A 25,883-nucleotide genomic window follows, 5' to 3' on the forward strand; every position below is an offset into this window, starting at 1 on the left:
GAAGAGAGATGAAGAGGTTTGGGGAGGGAATTCCAGAGCTCAGGACCTCAGCAGCTGAAAGCTCGGTCGACAATGGTGGAGGAATAAAATCAGAGATGCTCAAGAGGCCAGAATTGGAGGAGCGCAGAGATCTCAGACAATTATAGGGCTGTAGCAGGTTGAAGGCGCAATGTAAATGTAGGCTGTTGTTGTTTGCTTGACACCACTCCTTTGTACAATGGTGACCTCTGACCCCTCACCCTTGAATGTACCTTTTCTCCTGTCATGGCAAAGGGGGCGTTGAACCACTGCTCGAACGTGTTGCAGCTTTTGAAAATAGTGGGAAGCAGGAAGTTGAGGAGTGCCCACAGCTCAGGCAGCTTGTTTTGCAGCGGGGTGCCAGTTAGCAATAGGCGACGTGGTGCCACGTAATGTGTATTGAGCACCTGTGTTAGCTTACAATGGTGGTTCTTCATACGGTGACCCTCGTCCACTATCATGTACTTCCAGCGGATCTGAGGACAAAAAGAAAACAGTGAAAATTGTCAGCAAACTGGCTCTTGGCAGAATAAATCTTCACTTGGGAAACTGTATACCTGGGTAGGGGGACAGGGGGAATGGATGAGGGAAACAGATAGAGGGTGAGAATCAGAGAACATATATCTACAGGAGAGGGAATGACTCTGAGGAGGAATGGGTCTCTAAATGTATTGATGTAACAAGGCATGATTTAAAAGTGTGCAGATGGCATGAAATGCAGAAATCAGTAAGGGTGTGCGAGAAGACAGGCAACCATGCCAGAGTGCGACACAGACTGAGTAAGTAGTGAATTAGGTTCACGTGGGAATTCAGTGCATGGGGGAAAGAGGTGTGGTATGCATAGGAATTATTATAAGTTAATTAAGTGAGCAATTAAATTAAGTTAACTAAATAACATAAGTAACAATGGCAGGACAGGTGTTAAGTTGCAGCTGTGGAATGTGAGCTCTTTTGGACGCCAAGGTGATCCATGACAAACACGTCTGCAGAAAGTGTAAGCAGTTAGAGGAATTCCAGATCAGGATTATTGACTTGGAAGCTGAACTGCAGACACTGCACAACATAAGGGAGGGGAAGAAATACCTGGACACTTTGTTCCAGGAGACGGTCATGCCTCTTAGAATAGGGTTCTGTTTTTGTCAGCAGTGAGGGACAGGAGTGAGGCAGGTAATGGGACCGAGCAGACGGTAGTGGAGGAGCCTGAGACTTTGCAATTGTGAAACAGGTTTGAAGTGCTCACAACCTGTGTGGATGAAAGCGAGATCTGCAAGATGGATGAGCAGGCTGGACATGGTACAGGAATCCGTTCAAGTGGGGGGAGCAAACTGGAATGTAATGGTAGTAGGGGACAGTATAGTGAGGGGGATTGACACTGTTTTCTGCAGCAAAGAACGAGAGTCCAGAAGACTGTGTTGCCTGCCTGGTGCCAGGGTTCGGGACATCTGCTTAGGGCTGGAGAGGAATTTGCAGTGGGAGGGAGAGGATCCAGTCATCGCAGTCCATGTAGGTGCCAATGACATGGGCAGGACAAGGAAGGAGGTTCTGCCTCCTTCAGTATGAGAAGCTAGGTACCAAATAGCCACGTGCAAATCGGCATAGGACAATACATGCCAATACATGCCTCAAATACTGGTTTGGGAGAAGTAGGTTCCGGTTCGTGGGCCACTGGCACCAGTAATGGGGGAACTGGGGCTATACCGTTGGAATGGTCTACACTTGAACTGTGCTGGGGCATGTGTTCTTGGGAATCACATAACTAAGGAAGTAAAGAGGGCTTTAAACTAAACAAGGGGGCTGAGGGATCAAGCTTGGGTAGATCATGGCATAGATTCAAGGCAGGAGGCCATAATAGTAATATGGGAAACGAGGGTCATAGAAGAGCAGGAAAGGACAGAGAGATAAAACCTAAGAATACACCAATAGTCAAGACTAGATGTTACAAAGATAACAAAAAAAGCAAAAATAAAGGCTATGTGTCTAAATGCGCGTAGCATTCATAACAAAGTGAATTGACAGCGCACATTGAAGTAAATAAATATGATCTGATAGCCATTACAGAGGCGTGGCTGCAGGAGGACAAGGATTGGGTCCTGAATATTGAGAGGTATATGATATTTTAAGAAGAACAAGAAGCTAGGTCAAGGTGAAGGGCTAGCACTGTTGATCAAGGATAGCATTAGTGCAATAGAGAGGGCCTTGGTTCAGGAGATCAGGATGTACAATTGGTTTGGGTGGAGATGAGGAATAGTAGGGGAAAGAAGTCATTAGTGTGAATGGTCTATAGACCCCCTAACAGTAACCACAATGTAGGACAAGGAAGTATACAAAAGTATACAGGAAGAAATATCGGGTGCTTGTGATAAAGGGATGGCAATAATCATGGGTGATTTAAATCTACACATAAACTGGAAAAATCAGAATGGGCAGTAGTAGCCTGGATGAGGAGCTCATAGAATGTTTTTGAGATAGTTTCTTAGCGCAGCATGTTCTAGGACCAGCCAGAGTGCAGGTTATATTAGATTTAGTATTTTGTAATGTGACAGGATTAATTAATGACCTCAGAGTAAAGGCACCGTTAGGTAGCAGCGGCCACAATATGATTGAATTTTATATCCAGTTTGAAAGGGAGAGGAGCCTAATATTTTAAACTTAAATAAGGCAACTATGTGGGCATGAAAGCTGAGTTAGCTGAAGTGAACTGGGATACTAGGCTAGGGGATAGATCAATAGAGAAGCAGTGGCAGATATTTAAGGGGATATTTCAGAATACTCAGAATAAGTTTATTCCTACTATAAAGGAAAATTCTAAGGGGAGGACCCATCATCCGTGGTTAACTAAAAAAGTTAAGGAAAGCATCAGACTTAAGGAAAAAGCATATAAGTGCTGAAAGGTGAATGGCAGGTCAGAGGATTGGTCAGAATATAAAGAAAGGCAGAGAATGACTAAAAAGTTAATCAGGAGAAAGAAATTTGAGTATGAGAGGAAGCTAGCTAGAAATGTAAAAATGGATAGCAAGAGTTTCAAAAGGTATTTAAAAAGGAAAAGAGTAAAGTCAGTGTTGGTCCCCTACAGAGTGACAATGGGGAGTTAATAGTAGATAATAAGGGAATGACAGAAGAAACAAACAAATATTTTCTGTTTTCACTATAGAGGATATAAAAAATGATTCCAGTAATAGCTGTAAATCAGGAGGTGGAAGGGAGAGAGGAACTTGGTGAAATTACACCAGTAGTACTGAGCAAACTGATGGAGCTGTGGACTGACAAGTCTCTGGGTCCTGATGCAGAGGGATCTAGGTGTTATATGAGTCACAAAGTTAGTATGCAGGTACAGCAAGTAATTAAGAAGGCTAATGGAATGCTATCCTTTATTACAAGAGGAATTGAACATAAAAGTAAGGAAGTTGTGCTTCAGTTATACAGGGCATTGGTGAAACCACATCTCGAATACTGTGTGTGCAGTTTTTGGTCTCCTTGTTTAAGGAAGGATGTAAATGCATTGTGAGGTGGTTCAGAGATGGTTTACTAGATTGATACCAGGAATGAGCGGGTGTCTTATGAGGAAAGGTTAAACAGACTGGGCTTGTTTCCACTGGAGTTTAGAAGAGTGAGGGGTGACTTGATTGGAGTATATAAGATCCTGAATGGTATTGACAAGGTGGACGTGGAAAGGATGTTTCCTCTTGTGGGTGAGTCCAGAACTAGGGGGCACTGTTTTAAAATTAGGACAGAGATGAGGAGAATTTTTTTCTCTCAGAGAGTTGTGCGACTTTGGAATTCTCTGCATCAGCAGGTGGAGGAGGTGGGGGTCATTGAATATTTTTAAGGCAGAGGTAGATAGATTCTTGTTAGGCAAGGGAATCAAAGGTAGGTGGGAATGTGGAATTTGAAACACAAACAGATCAGCCATGATCTTATTGAATGGCAGAGCAGGCTCAAGGGGCCAAATGGCCTATTTCGGGTCCTATTTCATATGTTGGTAAATGTTATAACCAGTGAGGAGGATAGTAACAGACTTCAGGAGGAAATAGACTGATAAAATGGCAGATGTAATTTAATGCAGAGAGGTGTAACACGATGGATTTTGGTAAGAAGAATGAGGAGGGGCAATATAAACTAAATGGTACATTTTCAAAGGGGGTGCAGGAACAGAGAGACCTGCGGGCGTAAGTACCCAAACCTTTGAAGGTGGCAGGACAAATTGAGAAGGCTGCTAAGGTGGTATACGGAATCACCATTTTATAAGCTAAGTACAAAAGTAAGAAAGTTATGCTAAAACCTTTATAAATCACTGGTTAGGCCCATTTGGAGCTTTGTGTCCAATTGATGTCAAGCCCTTAGAGAGGGTGAAGAGGAGATTTACTAGAATGGTACCAAGGATGAGGAACTTCAGTTATGTGGAGAGACTGGAGAAGCTGGTGTCATTCACTTTAGAGCAGAGAAGCTTAAGGGCAGATTTAATAGAGATGCTCAAAATTAAGAAGGATTTTGACAGAGTAAATAAAGAGAAACCGTATCTAGTGGAGGTTGCAGATTTAAGGTGGTTTGGCAATAGAACCAGAGCCAAGATGAGACTTATTTTTAGCGCAGCAAGTAGTAATCTGGAATGCATTGCCCGAAAGCTGGTGGAAACATTCGGCAGTAACTTTCAAAGGGAATTGGATAAAAATATGAAGTGAAAAAAACTCAGGACTGGAGTTCCAGGGACAGTGTCTTAAGACACTGGGATTCCAGGGGCAGTGTCTTAGTTACTGGGATTCCAGGGACAGTGGGTTAGACACTGGAGTTCCAGGGACAGTGGGTTAGACACTGGAGTTCCAGGGACAGTATCCAAGACATTGGGGTTCCCGGGGCAGTGTCTTAGATACCGGGGTTCCAGGGACAGTGGGTTAGACACTGGGGTTCCAGGGACAGTGTCTTAGATACTGGGATTCCAGGGACAGTGGGTTAGACACTGGAGTTCCAGGGACAGTATCCAAGACATTGGGGTTCCTGGGGCAGTGTCTAAGACACTGGGGTTCTAGGGACAGTGGGTTAGATACTGGGGTTCCAGGGACAGTGTCTAAGACACTGGGGTTCTAGGGACAGTGTCTAAGACACTGGGGTTCCAGGGACAGTGTCTTAGATACTGGGGTTCTGGGGACAGTGGGTTAGATACTGGGGTTCTGGGGACAGTGGGTTAGATACTGGGGTTCTGGGGACAGTATCTTAGACACTGGCGTTCCAGGGACAGTGTCTTAGATACTGGGGTTCTGGGGACAGTGGGTTAGACACTGGGGTTCTAGGGACAGTGTCTAAGACACTGGGGTTTCAGGGACAGTGGGTTAGACACTGGGGTTCCAGGGACAGTGGGTTAGATACTGGGGTTCCAGGGACAGTGGGTTAGACATTGGGGTTCCAGGGACAGTGGGTTAGATACTGGGGTTCCAGGGACAGTGGGTTAGACACTGGTGTTCCAGGGACAGTGTCTTAGATACTGGGGTTCCAGGGACAATGAGTTAGACACTGGGGTGCCAGGGACAGTGTATTTGACAGTGGGGTAGCAGGGGCAGTGGGTTAGACATGGTGGGGTGGGGGAAGTGGGTTCCAGGGACAGTGGGTTAGACACTGGGGTTCCAGGGACAGTGGGTTAGACACTGGGGTTCCAGGGAGAGTGTATTAGTCAGTGGGGTAGCAGGGGCAGTGGGCTAGACATGGGGGTGGGGTGGGGGGGGAGTGGGTACCAGGGACAGTGGGCTAGACAGTGGGGTGCCAGGGGCATTATGTTAGACACTGGGGTATCCGCGTCTGTGTGTTAGACACTGGGGTATCCGCGTCTGTGCGTTAGGCACTGAGGTATCCGCGTCTGTGTGTTAGGCACTGGGGTATCCGCGTCTGTGTGTTAGACACTGGGGTATCCGCGTCTGTGTGTTAGACACTGGGGTATCCGCGTCTGTGTGTTAGACACTGGGGTATCCGCGTCTGTGTGTTAGACACTGGGATACCAGGGACAGTGGGTTAGACACTGGGATACCAGGGACAGTGGGTTAGACACTGGGATACCAGGGGCAGTACATTAGACACTGAGGTATCCGCATCTGTATGTTAGACGCTGGAGTACTGGGGCAGTGGGTTAGACACTGGGGTACCAAGGACAGCAGGTTAGACACTGGGGTACCAGGAGCAGTACGTTAGACACTCCGGTATCGGCGTCTGTGTGTTAGACGCTGCGGTACCAGGGACAGTGGGTTAGACACTGGAGTACCAGGGGCAGTGGGTTAGTCACTGGGGTACCGGGGCAGTGGGTTAGACACTGGGGTTCCAGGGACAGCAGGTTAGGCACTGGGGTACCAGGGGCAGTATGTTAGACACCAGGGTATCTGCATCTGTGTGTTAGACAATGGGCTACCAGGGGCAGTGAGTTAGACACTGGGGTACCAGGGGCAGTGGGTTAGACACTGGGGTATCTGCGTCTGTGTAAGACAATGGGGTACCAGGGGCAGTGAGTTAGGCACTGGGGTACCAGGGACAGTGGGCTATTGATTGGGGAAAGAAGAAAGGGACTGGGGCAGCAAGAGATCTGGTATTGGGGATACTGGATTAGACACTGGGGTATCTTGTTGTCTGGGCTCACATAAGAATGGGTAACTGAGTAAGGTCCAAACTGGAGGGGAGTTGGGTCAAGGTGGATGTATGGGGAGGAACCACAAGATGGTATCTCAGCATGAGTCAGGGTCTTGCTGAGTTGGGTGGTAGGGGAAAGAGAAATCTGCAAGAAAGGAAACTTTCACCTTGGCAAGAACATGCTTGTCTTTGATGATGTATTCGTAGGTGGTGAGTAAAACGTTGAACTTCCCACTTCTAAGCAGAGGAACGAAGGCCCTTCGAGCTGCAGGAGAACCCTGAAAGAAGGAAGAACAGAAAATATAAAACTCATTCCGATTGCATCTGCAGAGCCAATAATAATCACCCGGTCGCCTCGAAATATCCAGTGCACAAAATCAGATCATCAAACCTGAAGATGGAATTACCTTGTATGAGATCCGTGAGACTGATGGCGCCCACTTGTCAAACTCATAGGCCCAGTTTGACAGCGTTCTGTAAATACAATTGGGATCATTACTGAGGTGAGCACTAATGCACAGAAACTACTGGGTCTTTATTGTACAGAGCGATGGCTGCAGGGCTGGAATCTTATGTTGAATATCAGTTGGACAGTAACGTCAAAAGGTAAAAGGTTTATCTTAGACCCAGCCAAGCCCAGAGATTAAAGTACAGTCTTGGAATCACTCCTAATTCATGCTGAGTTCTGAAACTATATTTTTCTCCGTGTTCACGACATTAAAAGAAAAATTCCCTTTCCCTGCACCTCCTCCCCCCTTGTAACTGCCTGTCTGAGAAGCTGGGTGAAAGCTTGCTCCCTCGCCTGTAGCAGAGCTCCATCAGAGCCTGTTCCTCTCCTCCAGCACAGCTCCATCAGAGCCTGTGCCTCTCCTCCAGAAAAGCTCCATCAGAGCCTGTTCCTCTCCTCCAGCACAGCTCCATCAGAGCCTGTTCCTCTCCTCCAGCACAGCTCCATCAGAGCTTGTTCCTCTCCTCCAGAAAAGCTCTATCAGAGCCTGTTCCTCTCCTCCAGAAAAGCTCCATTAGAGTCTGTTCCTCTCCCCCAGAACAGCTCAATCAGAGCCTGTTCCTCTCCTCCAGAAAAGCTCCATCAGAGCCTATTCCTCTCCTCCAGAAAAGCTCCATCAGAGCTTGTTCCTCTCCTCCATCAGTGGTCCATCAAACCTGTTCCCTTTCCTCCAGCAGAGCTCCATAAGAGTCTGTTCCATCTCCTCCAGCATACCTCCATCAATGTCTGTTCTTTCTCCTCCAGCAGTTCCATCAGAGCCTGTTCCCTCTCTTCCAACAGTGCTCCCATCAGTTCCTTCTCCAGCAGAGCTCCATCAGAGCCTGTTCCCTTTCCCCCAGCAGAGCTCCTATCAGTTTCCTATCCTCCAGCAGAGCTCCATAAGAGTCTGTTCCGTCTCCTCCAACAGAGCTCTGCCCGTCTGTTCCTCTCTTCCAGCTGAGCTACATAAGAGTAAATTCCCTCTTCTCCAGCAGAGCTCCATCAGAGCCTATTCCCTCTCCTCCAGAAATGCTCCATCAGAGCCTGTTCCCTCACCCCCAGCAGAGCTCTATCAGACCCTGTTCCCTCTCTCCCAGCAGAGCTCCATCAGTTCCCTCTTCTCCAGCAAAGCTCAATCACAGCCAGTTCCCTCTCTCCCAGCAGTGCTCCATCAGAGCCTCTTCCCTCTCCTCCAGCAGTGCTCCATCAGTTCCCGCTCCTCCAGCAGAGCTCCATCAGAGCTTGCTCCCTCTCGCTCAGCAGAGGTCCATCAGATCCTGTTCTCTCTCCTCCATCAGAGCCATTCCAAAACCAGTGGCTGCAGGAAAGGAAAGGACTTGCATTTCTATAACGCCTTACATGACCTCAGGACATCCCAAAGTGCTTTACAGTCAACAATTTACTTTTGAAGTGTGGTCACTGCTGTATTGTGGGAAATTCAACAGCCAATTTTGTGCACAGCAAGCTCCATATACATCAATGAGATCATCTGCTTTTTAGTGATGCCATGTTCCACCTGGGAGGGAAGACCGGAGCTTAGTTCAATACCTCATCTGAAAGAAAGCACCTCCAACAGTGCAGCACCTCCCTCAGTACTGCACTGGTAGTGTCAGCCTGGATTATGGTCTCAAGCTCCTTGAGTGGGACTTAAACACTCGACCTACTGACTCAGCAGCAAAAATATCTAGGAGTAACCAGACTGTGACACTCCCTCCCTGGGATATGCCCAACCTTCACTCTCTGTTTTTGCACCACATTTTAATCGAGAATGAGAGCGAGACTCCCCCTCCTGCCCTCTGGGCGGCAATGTGCCCTTGTGCTCAAGTGTGCCTGTGGGTACAATGGTCTCTGCCCTGTTTGGTGATGGTGATTTATAAAAGGAGTAGGGTGTTAACAGCATGTGAGCTTTATAAATAAGACTCTGCTCTGCCTCTCACAGGGACAGAATGCATACAGAGTGTAGTAAAATGCTTGAAACGTACATTAACCAATTTGGAACTTGAGCAGTAAGAAACTGCTTTCTGAAGTCAAGCAGATCAAAAGGGTGACAGCAAACAATTAAAATTAATACAGCGTTGGAAACTTCTGAAAGAGATTCACAGACAACGAGCTACTTAGAAGTAACCATCGTTTGCAAGCCTTTATGCGCACAGCAGTATTTGGCGGTGATGGTTGAGGGAGGCATGTTGGCTGGGACATTGGGAGAGCTCTCCTGCTCTGCACCAGTGGAACAGATGGAGCCTCAGTTTATCATTTATGCTAAGAATGAGGGAGGAAAAGGATTTCATGGTATCGGTTGAAAAGGTGTCGATGAATCAAAAGATTAACTAGTACCCTTGCTCTTTCCAACTCTGATTCTGCATTGACTATTCTAGATTGTACTGACCGTGGGGGAGATTTTAACCAATTCGGCCACCTGTTGGGAAACTGATGGGAGTCAGATGGAACCCGGTGTCACACCCCGCCCGATTTTACCCTGCATTGAAGTCAATATTGGGACAGGGTGTAAACTCAGCATTCCAACAAATCCCGTTGGTTTCCCACCTGGAGAGCTAAGTCAAAATTACCTCCCCCTTCCCCATAGGATCTGGGAGAACCGTGGAGTCCTTTCCCTCCGACGCTCTGAGCAGAGGTGTTAAACTGAGGCTCCATCAGTTCCACCGGTGCAGGATGATGTAAAGGATTTCTCTGAATGGGAACGGGGGATGCTCTCCTGGTGTCCTGGCCAACATTGCGTCCTCAGCCTCTGGGAGGTAGAGATGTGAACGGTTTTCTCCTTACGAGAGAGGTACTATGATCAGGAAGGGTCCATTGATGCGTTTGTGTTCCATGAGGTACGTGATGAGAGCGATGGTCTGAATGGTCTTTCCCAGGCCCATTTCATCAGCGAGGATTCCATTCAGGTTGTTGTTGTACAGCGAGACGAGCCACTCCAGACCTTTAACCTGCATAGAATTGCATAAAATTACACAGAAGGTGCAGCAAGAAACAGGCCATGATCCGTGGCTGGTATTTTTCTCCACATAAGCCTCCTCTTATCCATCTTCACTTCACCATATCAACATACAGGAACGGCAGGGAGGGTCTTGGGTCAGGATTATCCTGGGAGCAGTTAATTAATTTAGGTCATTAAGAAGGTAAATAGAATGTTGGCCTTTATTGCAAGGGGGATGGAGTGTAAAAGTAGGAAAGTCTTGCTACCACTGCACAGGGCATTGGTGAGACCATACTTAGAGTACTGTGTACAGTTTTGGTCTCCTTACTTAAAGAGGGAAATGCTTTCATTGGAAGCAGTTCAGAGAAGGTTCACTCAGCTGATTTCTCAGTTGAAGGGGTTTGTCTTATGAAGAAAAGTTGGACCTATGCTGATTGGAGTTTAGAAGAATGAGAGGTGATCTTATTAAAACATAAAATTTTGAGGAGACTTGACAGGGTAGATAGATGCTGAGAGGATGCTCCCTCGTGGGGGAATCTAGAACTAGGAGGCACGGTTTCATTTAAGATGGAGATGAGCAGGAATTTCTTTTCTCAGAGGGTCATTAGAATTTGGAATTCTCTTCCCCAGAAAGCAGTAGCAGCTAGGTCATTGAACATATTCAAGGTTGAGTTAGATTTTTGATCGACAAGGGAGACAAGGGTTTTGGGATATTGGCAAGAAAATGGAGTTAAGGCCACAATTAGATCAGCCCTGATCATATTGAATGGTTTACTCCTATCTTTTATGATCTTCAATTACTCCCTGTGGTAGCAAGTTTCAAATTCTCACCATTCTCTTGGTAAAGAAGTTTCTCCTGAATTCCCTGTTGTGTTTATTAGTGATGGCCCCTAGTTTTGGTCTTTCCCACAAGTGAAAATATTTTTTATGCCCACCCTGGCAAACCATATAATAATCATCAAGACTTCAATCAGGTCTCTTTTTTTCTGGTGAAAGAGGCCCAGTTTTTCCTGATAGTTATAATCTTTCAGTCCTGGTATCATTTTTGAAGACCACAAGGACAGGGCATTACCAAAAGAACTGAGGCGAGATGAGGAGGTTTTTTTATATACAGCTATTTGTTATGATTTGGAATGCATTGACTGAAAAGGGTGCCAGAAGCAGATTCAGTAGTAACTTTCAAAAGGGAACTGGATATATACAACTGAAGGAGAAAAATTTCTAGCACAGTGAAAAAGGGTGGGGGTTAGGCTTAATTAGATAGCTCTTTCAAAGAGCTGGAACAGACATGATGGGCCAAATGAACTCCTTCTGTGCTGTAAGCTGTTTCTTGTTTTGCCTTCTTCTATTTCTATGGCCACCTTGGTCAGGCAGGTCTCATTGCTGACCTGCTCAATAAAAGTTACTGGTCAGACTACACACTCTGAAAGGGTCATTACATGTTGATCCAGTCCCCCTCTCAGGTTTATCTTTGCACAAGGACCTGATGTTTGCTAAGTGCTTTTCTGCAGCAGTGCACCCAGGAATCAGGAGCTGGCTACGATTACGTGGCACATCCAGCACCTGGGATACACCCACCAGGGAAGGGGTTTAATGATATTACAAGACTGTGCCAACATTAAAGAAAAGCCAGTGGAACATGGCCTCTCGCTGTCCTTTACCTGATACTGCTTGAGTAAACCATTCACAAGTAGTGTGGACTGAATATCCACCCTCTCCGTCACTGCATGAGCCACTGCATAATAGGACTGCAGACCACGTATACTAGATAGCGGTGCACTGTACTCATCATCCACGTCCTGCTTAGCATTCCTACAAGATATAATTAGTTCCAGTCACAACTTTTGGAATAAAGAAAATCTCTCCAGTCATATGTTGCCGCATATTAAATCTCCTTTCTCATTCTGCTCCAGATCAGTTCCTCCCTCACATTCAACTCTGGACCAATTCTCTCCCACCCTCTCATATTGCTGCACTTACTCTATGATCTGCCTTGCGTCTAGCTCAGACACTTCTTCGCTGTCTGGATCCTGGATTTTCTTCTTCTCCTCGGGTGCAGAAGTCTGTGCTGGTGGGGCTGCCTGCTCCTCTTCTTCCTCCTCCTGAACGGAAAGCAGATGAAATAAATGGATCAGGATGTTTACCTCACCCAGGCACCTGCCTGACCCAAGCAGTGACCCTCATGTAATGCATGACGCCAGTTTTCCATTCGATTACCTTATTTTATTGCTTATTCATTCTTGAGATGTGGGTGTCATTGGCAAGGCTGGCATTTATTGCCCATCCTAGTTGCCCTTGAGAAAGTGATGGTGGGTCATTTTCTTAAACCGTCAATACATCCACAGTGCTGTTAGGAAGGGAGTTCCAGCTTTTTGACCCAGCAATGATGAAGGAGTGGTGATATAGTTCCAAGCTGGGATGGTGCATGATTTGGAGGGGAAAATTCACAGCATCAGAAGCAGCACAGAAGTGTTAAGCTCGCACTCCGTTTGCCCTGGTGGTTTGGAGGAGGGGGCTGGGTTACAGCTACATAGCAAGATCCCATCCCACGGTTGAGCTCTGGCCTACACTGGGTAAGCTCCCATCTCAGGCTGTGGTTAGGTTGCTACAAGTACTGGTAGGAAAGACATGAGGAAGTCCATTTCCTTAAACCAGCCAGGACCCTGCTCCAGTGACCACCTGCGGGAAAATGCTGGGGTGTGGATGCTGGACAGGGATGACTGATCCAGTGCTGCCCACATGGTTGAGCAGCTCGCCATCACTCACTGCCCAAAATCACAGGTGAAGAACAGCTACTTCACCGAGGCAGGTAATGCTCATGCCACCTTGGAACTGAGTCCTTTGGAGAGCAGGAAAGACAGCACTGTGAAACAGTCTCACTTTAAGCTTCTAATCCCACCAGCTTCAAATTGCAGGACCAACTTTAATGATAGAATCACACAGCACAGAGGGAGGCCAATCAGCCCATTGTTCATGTGCCAGCTCTTTGAAAGAGCTATCCAATTTATCCTCTTTCCCTGCTGTTTACCCACAGCTTCGCCAATTTTCTTCCCTTCAAGTATTTATCCAATTCCCTTTTGAAAGTTACTATTGAATCTGCTTCCACCAGCCTTTAAACAAGCACATTTCAGATTGCTAAAAACAGGATTTCACTAATCCTGACTCCCCATTTTTTGCCTCTTGGGAGTGGAGTTGGTAGGATGTATAGCAAGTCTAGACTGTACATTGACTGGCTATTGGGAAAACAGCTCAGAGTTCCCCTACCCCACTGCATAGCGTGCATCGACAGTGCAGGGGATTTTCTGTGAGCAATGGGAACTGCCAACAGGAGGCATGCCTGCAAGTAGCATCATGCACACCCTCCCCACAGGTTTTAGACATAGGACAAGACATGGACAGCACAAGTTGCCAGGCTGTGCTAGGGAGTGGTTTTGGGGCACTTATTAAGACCAACAGCTGACTGCTGCCGTGTAAAATCTGTGTAACACTCAGCCAGTGCTTAATTCTGACATCGAGGCTACTGACTTTACGAATAGATAGATACCAATACATTTCAGGCAGGGGTAGCTCAATACTCCATTTGCCTGCCCAACCTATCACCTCCTCTGTTGTTGAAATATCTCCATATCATTTATAAAAAAGGACCATTTGAAGTGAGGGATTAGGAAGTGGTGGAAGGGGAGTGAATTCAAAACTGGCATCTTCAGTAGGTCAACTGGGTGTGAGCAGCACTAACCTACAAAGGGCAAGCAGGGAGTGTGCAGATTGCAATGAGAGAAAATGCAGGGGAGGGGAGGAGAAGGGGAGATGTGGACAGAACAGGTGGGCTCCTCATGTAGAGCAATTCACTCTAAAATAGCACAGGATTCACCAGGTGCCGTTTTTAAAGAAACATCAAGTGGAGATGGCAAGTGCTGGGCAACTGAAGTCTTCTTATTCCGAACGCCAACAGGTATAGGTGTGAGCTCCTTCTCCTCTGCCTCAATCCCATGTCTGGTGAACAATCCTATTACTGTGCCAGACATTTTAATTTCCCACATCCGCTGTCTAGTTTTACTAGTTTCACCACCGATATCCACAGGGACTCTAGCAGGCAGCACGCTCTCATCCCAGCAGTCTGGGCTATGGTTGCATCCAGGTCCCAGAGATGAAAGGTCTCCCCTCCATCCCACCCCCGCCAAGTTCAGCTTAAGTCTGTAGGGTCAGTGCTGGCACGCTCAATAATATAAATGTGAGTATATTCAAAGATTCTTGATGAGTTTATAATAAAAGACACATGGATAGAAAGATACAAGTTTTTCAACGTGTTGCATTGCCTTCCGATCTGCCCTCTTCCCTTTCACCTACTTGTGACCTAGTGGTTAGGCAACTTGCTTCTGGGTCTCCTCGGGCATTGCTGCCGGAGGTTACTAGAAGACACACACAAGTGTGGCTAAAGGACACGAATGGGGTTTCTCACTACCTGAGTAGCACAGACTTGGGAGGTGGGGGGAGTTCAGTCCTTCACCCCACGACTTCACACTCTTAACTGTCACTGTACCTATATCTTACGGATGCTTAAGCAAGTCAAAAGGTGAGTTATTAGTGAGGAAGAGAAACAAATTTCTGTTGAGAATAATGTTGTCCAATTTGAGCCATTAATTGTTCGGGGTGGATCATGCTGGATCGGGGACAAATCCAATTAAAGCACTCAACTTTTCCAACTCCGCTGGTAGCTCAATGGTTATAGTGCCATACGTAGTATCCTGCCATATAGGCCAGGAGGTCTGAGGTTCAAGTTACAGGTCTCAGATAGCTTATTTCAGTGATAGAGCAGTGAAATCCACCTCAGTGGCCCTGGATTAGAGATGGGGGGGAAAATAATCAGCCTGTACTCCTTTCGGAGAGCAAGCATGGACACCAGATGGGGACACATTAGGCCATTCTAAGTTTAAAAGCTGCGCAAACTGTTAGATATGCGGAGGATATCAGAAATGGTACTGACTCTGTATTTCTCTCTCCCCCACCACCCTGTAGAATAGCCATTTTGGTTAAGGTATCAGAGGGTGCTTGGTGAGTGAGGAAACTGTACCCAGCGAGAGTCACCGCCCTCAGGATTGGAGCAAAAGGGTTGGGGTCACCACCCCTCCCATTCCAGGGCAGAATTAGCCAGTTCGTTCACAAGCAACGTGAAAACTCACGCAACCCTTACGCTTGTTCTAATATGCTTACCAGCAGTCCCGAACGAGACCTGTCCTCCGACATGATTAGCAGCCTCCAGTCTGTCGTATCCTGACGTGATTTTAAAGACAGTTCATGAAAAAAAAATAAAAGCACTGCATCCAAAAAAAAATCAACAGTTTGCAGTCGCCCGGCTCCAGCTGGCAACTTTTCCCAAACAGCCCTCCCCATTTTGTCTGCTGGTTCATTTTAAAGACAAAAGGTGTAAAACTGTGGTGGAGACTTTAAAATGTTGCCCAGACAAAAGGGATAAAGCAACTGTGTCAATACCAGGAAGTGAGGCCCAGTGAGATTATGATTATTGCCTTTAGCACTACGCAGCTTAATATCATCTGTGGTTCTTAAAATAAGTAATGAAAATGTAAAAGAACTGGAAGAATAATCTGGGCTGGGCGACTGGGAGTGACTCCCGTTATAATGCTCCCTGTGGTCCATTTGCTCAGTAGACAGGTTGTGCTTCCTTTCTTTTTGCTCTCACCTCTTCCTCTTCCTCAGAGCCGCTGTCTTCACTGTCGGAGCGTGGAGCCACCTCGTACCTGCTCAGGAGAAATGACAAAAGCATTAGATAGAGAACTGGCAGGGGGGGGGTATCAAGCCAGTGAGCATCCCATGTTTCCCATGTTTGGGGAAGGTGATGGAGATGGGGGATTTGTGGGCACCTTGCTCCTGTTCCTTCCAATCCTGGTTTTGTTCCACACGAGCACTGAGGTGGGAGAAATCCTAGCCGATTTTTTCTCTCCTTGGTCCAGGGATGCTGAATCTAACTGGAGGACTCCATTGACCGAGATCGGCTAACATGATACAGATCCGGGTTTGAGCCTGCCACTTGTGGGTTTCCATGCCTCAGTACCACATCAAGTGCTGCTCTTTAACCCACGGATTTCCCCGAGTTATTCCAGAAGCATCTCAGGAATCTAAAGGATTTGTAGGTCTGGATTTCCCATCCATGTAAGTGAACCTGGCATTTCCCCATGGAAATTTAGTCTCAGCTGCGGCTCAGTGGTAGGAGTCTTGCCTCAGAGTCACACGGTTGTGTGTTCAAGTCCCACTCCAGAGACTTCAGCACAAAAATCTAGGCTGATGCTCTCGGTGCAGTACTGAGGGAGAGCTGCACTGTCAGAGTTGTCATCTTTTGAATGAGACATTAAATTGAGCCCTGTCTGTCTAGACAGGTGGATGCAAAAGATCCTATGGCCTCTAATTCAAGGAAGAGCATGGAAGTTCTCCCCAATGTATTGGGTCAATATTTAATCCCTCGACTAACATCACAAAAGCAGATTAGCCATTATCTGCTGTTTGTGGGATTTTGCTGCATGCAAATTGGCTGTTTTGTTTCCGACATTACAACACTGGTTACACTTCAAAAGTACTTAGCTGGCTGTAAAGCCAATTTCCTGAGGCCGTGAAAGGCACTATATAAATGCTAAGTTTTCACCCTTTTAAAGATTTTGGCACTATGATTGACCAAATACTGGGAGCAGAGGGCATCACTAATAGGAGCAGTCCAGCCTCTTTTGTTGAAAGAGGTAGCTAAAGAGATAGTGGATGCATTGGTGATCATCTTCCAAAATTCTATAGATTCTAGAATTGTTCCTGCAAATTGGATGGTAGAAAATGTTACCCCACTATTTAAGAAGGGAGAGAGAAAAAAAAAATCAGTAATAGGGAAAATGCTAGAATCTATTCTAAAGGACGCAATAAATGGACACTTGGATAATAATGATCTGCTTGGACATAGCAACATGGATTTAAGAATGGGAAGTTATGTTTGACGAACCTGTCAGGAGTTTGTGAGGATGTTACTAACAGAATTGATAAAGGGGAGTCGGTAGAGGTAGTATATCTGGATTTTTCAGACGGCTTTTGATAAAGTCCCTCACAGGAGTCTGGTTAGCAAAATAAAAGCACATGGGATAGGAGGTAATATACTGGCGTGGATTAAGGATTTGCTAACAGGCAGAAAACAAACAGTAGGGATAAACAGGTCATTCTCGCATTGGCAGCCTGTAGCTAGTGGGGTACCGAAAGGATCAGTTCTTGGGCCTCAGCTGTTCACAATATATATCAACGATTTGGATGTGGGAACCAAATGTAATATTTCCAAGTTCGCGGACGATACAAAGCTAGGTGGGAATGTGTGTTGTGAGGAAGATGTAAAGCAGCTTCAAGAGGATTTGGACAGACTTAGTGAGTGGGCAAGAACATGGCAGATGGAATAAAATGTGAAAAAATGTGAGGTTATCCACTTTGGTAGAGGAACGAATGTGCAGAGTATTTCTTAAATGGTAAGAGATTAGAAAGTGTAGATGTACAAAGGGACGTGGGTATCCTCGTCAATAAGTTCCTGAAAGCTAACATGCAGGTGCAGCAAGGAATTAGGAAGGCTAATGGAATGTTAGCCTTTATCGCAAGAGGGTTTGACTACAGGAGTAGTGAAGTCTTACTTCAATCGTATAGAACCTTGATTAGACAGTATCTGGAATACTGTGTACAGTTTTGATCCCCTTACCTTAGGGAGGATATTATTACCATGGAGGGCGTACAACAAAGGCTCAACAGACTTGTTCCCGGGATGGCGGGACTGTCCTATGAAGAGAACTTGGAGAAACTGGGCCTGTATTCTCTAGAGTTTCGAAGAATGAGAGGTGATCTCATTGAAACCTACAAAACACTTAAAGTGATAGGCAGGGTAGATGCAGGTAAGATGTTTCCCCTGACTGGAGAGTCTAGAACCAGGGGACACAATTTCAAAGTAAAGGGGAAGCCACTTAGGACTGAGATGATGGAATTTCTTTTACTGAGATGGTTGTGAATCTTTGGAATTCTTTACTCCGGAGGGCTGTGGAAGTTCAGTCATTGAGTATGTTCACAGTAGAGATTTCTAAATACCAATGACATAAAGGGATATGGGGATAATAATGTGGGAAAAAGGCATTGAAGTGGATGATCAGCCATGATCGAATCCAGCTTCTATGCTCCTAGCCCACCACAGCAGGCTTACTCAGTCACTCAGTAACACTACTCCCAGGCCATGCCTGGTCCAGAGGGCTGATGGAAAGCAGCAGTGGCGATGGTTAGCCAAAGAAGAAGGCTGCAGAAAGAGGTAATTTGCATTCGGCGTAGTGAAGTTCCTCAGCAGCCAGAGGAGATGCAGTGTGCTATGCTTACCCGGGATTCATTTCCAACCAGGTGTCCAGCTGTCCAGCCTTTGGTGCCTCAGCACCGGTTAGAATCCGGCCACTCTCCACATGAATCACTTTCACTGGCAAATCGCTCATCTGGCTGGTCTCATCCAATAGCTGAAGGTAGAGAACATTTCTCAATAAATAAATCACTTTCCTGCTGCCCTAAGTTCATCAGGGACACCAACCAAATCAGCCAATTCACTCATTTGTTTCTTATGCTGTGGGTCTGGGTATTTTAAAAGCTATCCTTTCATTGGACAGCAGGAGGCCATTCAGCCCCTCAAGTCTGTTTGACCCTTGCCTAACAAGCATCTATCAATATCAATTTTGAAATTTTCAACTGACAACCCTTGTCTAAACAGCATGTTTTTGGGGAGGCAGGGTGGAAGTTCCAGATTTGCACCATTTATGTGATGAAATAATTCCTGACAACACATCTCAGTGCTAAATTCCAGATAACGAGCAACTCACTTCCTTTCACCACTCAGTTCTTTCCATCTGTTCTCAGGTTGATGTTGTCCTGAATAGAGGGTCTTGCTTGGCTGCTTCAGAGGTACCACGAGTCAACCACAGGTAGTACGACTACAGTCAGATGTCAGGGTGACAGGTTCCCACTTTTGAAGGATATCGAAGCAGTTGGCTTTATATTTTATGCCAGTCCACATATCAATTCACAAAATTTAATTTTACAACTTGCCATAATGGGATTTCAACTCTGATCTCCCAGTTGCTAGTCCAGTATTGTATCGTTGTCACTAGGCGACAAAATCTCCAATCACTCACCTCACCATCAGGACCAACGGCAGAACCCAATCCATCCACATTTTCCTGCTTCTGTGGAGAAGAAAGAAATATTATAAAGTGAAATGGAGGGTGTGGGGGTGGGGGGGGGGGGAGAGAGGTGTGGAGGGGGTGGACAAGGACACAATCGGAATCACACAGCACAATCAAACAACCGGAAACACAATCAAACAACCGGAAACACAATCAAACAAACGGAATCACAATCAAACAAACGGAATCACAATCAAACAACCGGAAACACAATCAAACAAACGGAATCACAATCAAACAAACGGAATCACAATCAAACAACCGGAAACACAATCAAACAACCGGAAACACAATCAAACAACCGGAAACACAATCAAACAACTGAAAACACAATCAAACAACCGGAAACACAATCAAACGGAATCACAATCAAACAACTGGGAACACGATCAAACAACTGGAATCATGATCAAAAAACTGAATTATGGTCAAACAACCAGAATCACAATCAAACAACCTGAATCACAATCAAACACTGGAATCACAATCAAACAGCCGGAATCAAACAGCACAATCAAACAACCAGAAATGTGATCAAATGACTGGAATCACTATCAAAATATTGAATTATGATCAAACAACTGGAATCACAATCAAACAACCAGAACCACACAGCGCAATCAAACAACCGGAATCACAGAGCACAATCAAATAACTGGAATCACAATCAAACAACCGGAATCACACAGCACAATCAAACAACCAGAAACATCCAGGTCAATCAAGCAACCAGAACCACACAGCACAATCAAACAGAAACAAACAGCACAATCAAACAACCTGAATCACACAGCAGAAACAATCAAACAACAGAAATTATACAGCACAATCAAACAACCGGAAACACACAGTACAATCAAACAACCAGAAACACACAGCATAATCAAGCAACCGGAAACACACAGTACAATCAAACAACTGGAAACACACAGCACAATCAAACAACCTGAATCACACAGTAGAAACAAACAACAGGAATTACACAGCACAATCAAACAACCAGAATCGCACAGTACAATCAAACAACCGGAAACACACAACACAACGAAACAACTGGAAATACACAGCACAATCAAGCAACCGGAAACACACAACACAATCAAGCAACCGGAAATACACAGCACAATCAAGCAAGCAGAAACACACAGCATAATGAAACAACAGGAAACACACATCAGAAACAAACAACAGGAATCACACATCAGAAACAAACAACAGGAATCACACATCAGAAACAAACAACAGGAATCACACATCAGAAACAAACAACAGGAATCACACATCAGAAACAAACAACAGGAATTACACAGCACAACCAACGCAGCATAGGCCACAAGAATCGCAGTACGGGGTCAATAGAATTGCAGAATGGGGTGACAGGAATTGCAGTACGAGGTCACAAGAATTGCAGCATGGGTCATGCAGCTTGAATGATAAGAGTTGCAGCATAGGTGAGGCTGCATGTATCTCAGTGCTACAGTTGGCCTTGGTTGAGGTGGGAGAAAACCAGCTATAGTTGGCACTTCCAATCACTATCAAGTGACTCCCACTGGAAAGGATGTGGGTGTGGATAGAAAGAAGGATGAGAACACCAGAGAGATAACTGAATGGAAAAATACAATGGCAATTTACATTGCTTGATACACCCCATACTGAAAGAATGGGGAGTCGTCTTCTAAACAAGGCCATCTTGGAATTAAATATTCAAGCTACTATATTTTCATCAAACTTGAGGACTTTGAGACAAACTGGTCTGTAGCTAGTTCTCAATGAGATAACTTTATGTTCCATAAACATGTCTGCATCGTATTCATGCTGCTTATTTTACTGGTAGTGGGCACCTTCATGCCCAACAGCAGCAAGGGGATGATAGGCAAAAATAAATCACTTCTTTTCAGACTAGGACCTGCACTGACACTAGGTATCACCTCCCAGCCCTGCTGGTGCTCATTCCACACCTGGGCTAACACTAACCTTCTTCTTCTTTTTCTTCTTTTTCTCTTTTGCAGCCTGCGCTGCCTTGTGCTGTCGGACGAGCTCTGTGAGATTGGCCACGTATTCATCCGTTTGCTGCAGCAGGTAGGCCAGGCGCCGGTCTTTCTTCTGGTCAATCAGCTTTCGATAACCTTCTTCATCTTCTGCCTGTAGGGAAAGAAAGAGGAGAGGGAGAGAGAGAGAGATATTAACAAAATGCCATGACACTCTTGCAGGCGGCAGGGATCTGAGCGCCATCACGGGTGATATCCCTGCCCAAATCAAATATGCCACGTGTATTCTGTGCACCGTCTTTTCTGCACATGCTCTCCAGATGAAGCACACTGGACACTGGGGTAAAATCCCCACCACCCGATTCCTCATGTGCTCGTGTGCAGATCAGGCTCAGAGGTGGTGCACCCCACAGGACTGAATGTCACACATGAAGAATGGTCGCATGGACCGGGCAATGGAAGGCTGTGGAGCATCCTCAAGTCATCAAATAAGGGACGGGGGATCAAGCTGGCAGTGGCTCACCATCAGCCTCCTCATCCTCTCCTTCTCAATGCGCTCGTTCTCCTTCTTCTGCTCGCGCTCAGTGTTGGCATGGTACGTGGCCACGGCTTTTGTCAGTTTCTGCATTTTTCCAGAAACTGACCGATGATACTCCTTGAAGTCCTTTGCGTGCTGCAGGATGCTGTTGAGGTATTCCTGGGAGCAAGAACAAACAATGTAGAGTGAGTGGACTGAGGGGGGTTTAGAAAAAAAATAACACAAGGCTTAAAGAAAGGCTGAAGATTGGCCAATCCCTTGCTCTGGTCTCCTTTTAGATTTTACCTCCCTTGCTTTAAAACTGCCTTGTTGTCAGCCACCCTGACGTTGCATTATGGTGGGGACATATCCTGTGATATGCTCCAGGCAATACCGCAATTAGAGGCTAGGTGATGTCTGAACAATTTCTATTTGAGATCAATGAGAAAATCTCCTGCAGGTACACAAAAGAGGGTCCCAGTTACACCTTTAATTAACCAGAGTTCATCAGATCTCCCTGGAGTCCTACTGGGCTTCTATCCTTGCTGCTCTCTGAGTTCCTCAGTCCTCAGTGGCACTAGAAGTTTACCTTTGTAGTCTCCTCCAGCCCTCCAACTTTCCAAGATCTCTGAACTCCACCAATTCAGCTTTCTTCCGCATCTCCGGTTTTCATCGCTTTACCATTGGCCATGCTTTCAGCTCCCTAGACCCTTCTGGGTTCTCTCCCTACACCTGCTCCTTAAAGCCTACCTCTTTTGGTCACCTGTGCCAGTATATTCTTATTTGGCTCAGCGTCAAATTTTGTTTGATAACGCACCTGTGAAGTGCCTGTCATGAAAATATAATAATTTTCATAATATTATTGTGATTTATTGCAAAGGTAGGTTAAAAATGGGGTTTGTATTAGTTTCTCTGTTTGAGGTTGTGTGTGTGGGGGTTTTAATTGAATTGCAGACAGCTAGTCTGGAGCTTTTGAGTTATCAAAAGCGAAGCTAGGTTTGAAATGCTAAATATGTAAACATGGCTGAAGTTTTAGAATATGCAGCGTGAAGAACATTTACGTTTTTAGCTAAACCAGAGTAGGTAAAGTGTTACACCTAGTCATAAGAGGCTAAGCCAAACAGTGTGTTTATTTTTCCCAAAGATTACTGATAATGTGAGTGCTATGAAAGATTTATATTATGGAAAAAATAAAGTTGCAAAGACATATTGGAACAATGGGATTTACAGTGAAAAGGGAGAAACATGTATAAAGGAGTTGAGGTTATGTGTAAGCAGAAGGCACTCTAAGCTCTAGCAAGTGTGAAAAGCCTCCAGCCTCTAGGTATCAAGTTGCTGTCTACAGGAACCGGAGCTAAGAAAATTCAATGTGAATATCACTGTCCAGGGTACTGTGTGCTTTGCCTGGGTCTGTTGAAATTTATTTGTTTTTACTGTTGTCTCAACGGAAGTGTAACTGCGAGTCAGATTAATTAGGGGGGCTGGGAGTTATCATAGTAGTCATTTGTAGACCCATGTATGTGCTTAAAATCATTTATTTTATTAATAAATGTTTAATTTAGTTTTGTAAAAAACCTCTAAGACTTGGTGGACTTATTACTACTGAATTCAAGGCACGGATCACAAAATAAAACTGCAAACTACAAAAACAGTTGTGGCAGCTGTTTCAAGTTTCCTTCTGGGATTTGAGCAGCTCAGCATTTACCATCCGCTGTGCCATAACAGTGCCTTGCAACAGTTTATTATGTTAAAGGTGCGATGTAAATGCAAGTCGCTGTTGTGACAGTGCGCGTGTGACATATTTAATTCCCAAGACACTTGTACCTGATGTTTCTGTCTGCGCTTGCGTTCTTGCTCAATCTTCTGCTGCTTCTCAAGTTTCTCAGTGATGCGTGCCTCGCGGAGTGACTGCCGCTTGCTGCGTTTGTAAGCCTTCGCATTCAGTGCCGTCTCAAGGGCTGTGTCCCTCCTCATACACACCACCACTTCCTGACGGAGCTGAGGACAAAACAGAGAGGTCAGCTCATCACAAGCAGACTGACAGGGAACAACGTCCAGCATCACACCAGACTGACATCAAGAAACATTCTAAGAACAGTAGAAAACACATTTTCTTCACTAACGTTTGCTTTGTCAGAATAGTCAACAGATGAAAGCACTGGTGAATAATGACATTGCCCACTGCTCCAAAGCCATAAATGTGCACTGCTCATAATTTTAACAGGTCAAGCATACCCTCTCAAGCATGATTCACCTTTAATCAATAGATTAGATATGGCTGCAGTACTCATAAGTACCTGTGGGCAGTGCTGCTAAGAACAGGAGCAACAACAAGCTCAGTGTTGACACCTGTTGTAACATGCAGGTATTGTAGCTGCTTGCAACCTGTGCTGTGAAATTAAAATGGAATTGTTGCAAATTTGCCGTAATTTTAAATTCTGAAATGCAATTGCTCATGAAGGAGGCTTGTAATATTACCTAGGCTTTTACACTGATATAATGACCCAATGTAAAAGTCTAGATAAAAGCAAAATACTGTGGATGCTGGAAATCTGAAACAAGAACAAAAATTGCTGGAAAAACTCAGCAGGTCTGACAGCATCTGTGGAGAGAAAGACAGAGTTGACGTTTCAAGTCCTTATGACTTCTTCTTCTTCTGAAGAGTCATAGGAAATGTAAAAGTCTCCCTGGTTGCAACTTCTGAGAGTGTAACTAGCACTCCCAACTAGCCATAGAATGCATGAGACCAATTTTTCATACTCAGGTAAAGCATTCCAAAAGAAATCAGACACTTGGTAAACTCCTTTGGGAACTCAGAGTAAATCCCCAACCTATTGAAGATAACAAAAAGGTCAGACCCAGTTTTCTGTAAGGATCTAACCAATGAGCAAAACTCATTGTGTCTGGCATCTTATTGATGTCACCCTTTTATAAAAAGAACAAGTGAAAAATATTCCAATCTGAAATGCACTTCTCTAGCACCATTTGTAAAAAAAATTCTTTCATGGGATGTGGGAAGCACTGGAAGCCAGCATTTGTTGCCATCCCTAATTTCCCTTGAGAAGATGGTGGTGAGCTGCCTTCTTGAACCACTGCAGTCTATCTGGTGGCACCTTTTATGACCTCAGAATATCCCAAAGTGCTTTACAGCCAATTAATTACTTTTTGAAATGTAGTTACTGTTGTAATGTAGGAAATTCAGCAGCCAATTTGCACACAGCAAGATCCCACAAACAGCAATGTGATAATGGCCAGATATTTTATTTTAGTGATTCTGGTTGAGAGATAAATATTGGCCAGGATACTGGGGAAGAACACCCCTGCTCTTCTTCCAGATAATGCTATGGGTTTTTTTTACATCCACCTGAAAGGGTAACAGGGCCCTCAGTTTAACATCTCATCCAAAAAAACAGCACCTCTGAGTGCAAGACTCGCTCAATACAGCACTGGAATGTCAGCCTAGATTATATGCTCGTGGGACTTGAACATTTTGGCTCAAAAGCTAGAATGCTGCCAAATGACCCGCAACTGACACTTATCTGCAACAGGGGTTATAATTGGCCTCAGTACCCCTATGCTGGGGCAGAGGAAAGAGGAGAATATCAGACGAGGTTTCCACTCCTACTGGAAACTTCAGTTGTCTGGGCAGCAGCTGAGCACAGGATTGGAATGCAGCACGATGCCCACCATAGACAGACGGCCTTTTGACACAGTTGGGTGACACGGAGGGCCCGCGGTGGCGGGGGGTGCACAGCATATGTGGAACCACAGTCAGGCAAAACTTTGAACATTGAAGTTTGAGGGTCAAATGTGGGGTGGGGGTGGGTGGTGAGAATACAAATGGGGAAGCGAACTGGGAAAACAGGTACTGCAATGTTCTGGATTAATCCTGGCGTGTTTTACAGAAAAAAGGTTAGAGACAGAATTCATTAGAATTGCACAAGGGATGAAGAACTTCAGATATGTGGGGAGACTGGAGAAGCTGGTAGTGTTTTACTTAGAGCAGAGAAGGTTAAGGACAGGTTCAAAATCATTTGCTCCATCAAAGCCCTTAAAAAGGAGAAACTGTTTCCACTGGTGGGAAGGTCAATAACTA

At 45.3% G+C, this 25,883-nt stretch overlaps 1 protein-coding gene across 4 annotated transcripts in view; it reads right to left on the reverse strand.

Annotated features, from left to right (window-relative positions):
* Positions 1 to 25,883, reverse strand: part of LOC144668966 (SWI/SNF-related matrix-associated actin-dependent regulator of chromatin subfamily A member 4) — a 75,066-nt gene that overhangs the window by 38,086 nt on the left and 11,097 nt on the right. For all 4 annotated transcript variants that reach the window (XM_078531480.1, XM_078531479.1, XM_078531478.1 and 1 more), the window contains exons 7-19: positions 23,612 to 23,785; positions 21,794 to 21,967; positions 21,257 to 21,424; positions 19,232 to 19,282; positions 18,432 to 18,562; positions 15,742 to 15,799; positions 15,255 to 15,314; positions 12,024 to 12,145; positions 11,705 to 11,855; positions 9,890 to 10,053; positions 7,029 to 7,095; positions 6,789 to 6,899; positions 252 to 494 (exon numbers count right to left, since the gene is read on the reverse strand). In XM_078531480.1, coding sequence (XP_078387606.1) covers positions 252 to 494; positions 6,789 to 6,899; positions 7,029 to 7,095; positions 9,890 to 10,053; positions 11,705 to 11,855; positions 12,024 to 12,145; positions 15,255 to 15,314; positions 15,742 to 15,799; positions 18,432 to 18,562; positions 19,232 to 19,282; positions 21,257 to 21,424; positions 21,794 to 21,967; positions 23,612 to 23,785 — 1,674 coding nt within the window. The remainder of the gene's footprint in view (positions 1 to 251; positions 495 to 6,788; positions 6,900 to 7,028; positions 7,096 to 9,889; positions 10,054 to 11,704; positions 11,856 to 12,023; positions 12,146 to 15,254; positions 15,315 to 15,741; positions 15,800 to 18,431; positions 18,563 to 19,231; positions 19,283 to 21,256; positions 21,425 to 21,793; positions 21,968 to 23,611; positions 23,786 to 25,883) is intronic.

This window comes from Cetorhinus maximus, chromosome 28 (assembly GCF_964194155.1).
Source record: "Cetorhinus maximus chromosome 28, sCetMax3.hap1.1, whole genome shotgun sequence".
Lineage (NCBI taxonomy): Eukaryota > Metazoa > Chordata > Chondrichthyes > Lamniformes > Cetorhinidae > Cetorhinus > Cetorhinus maximus.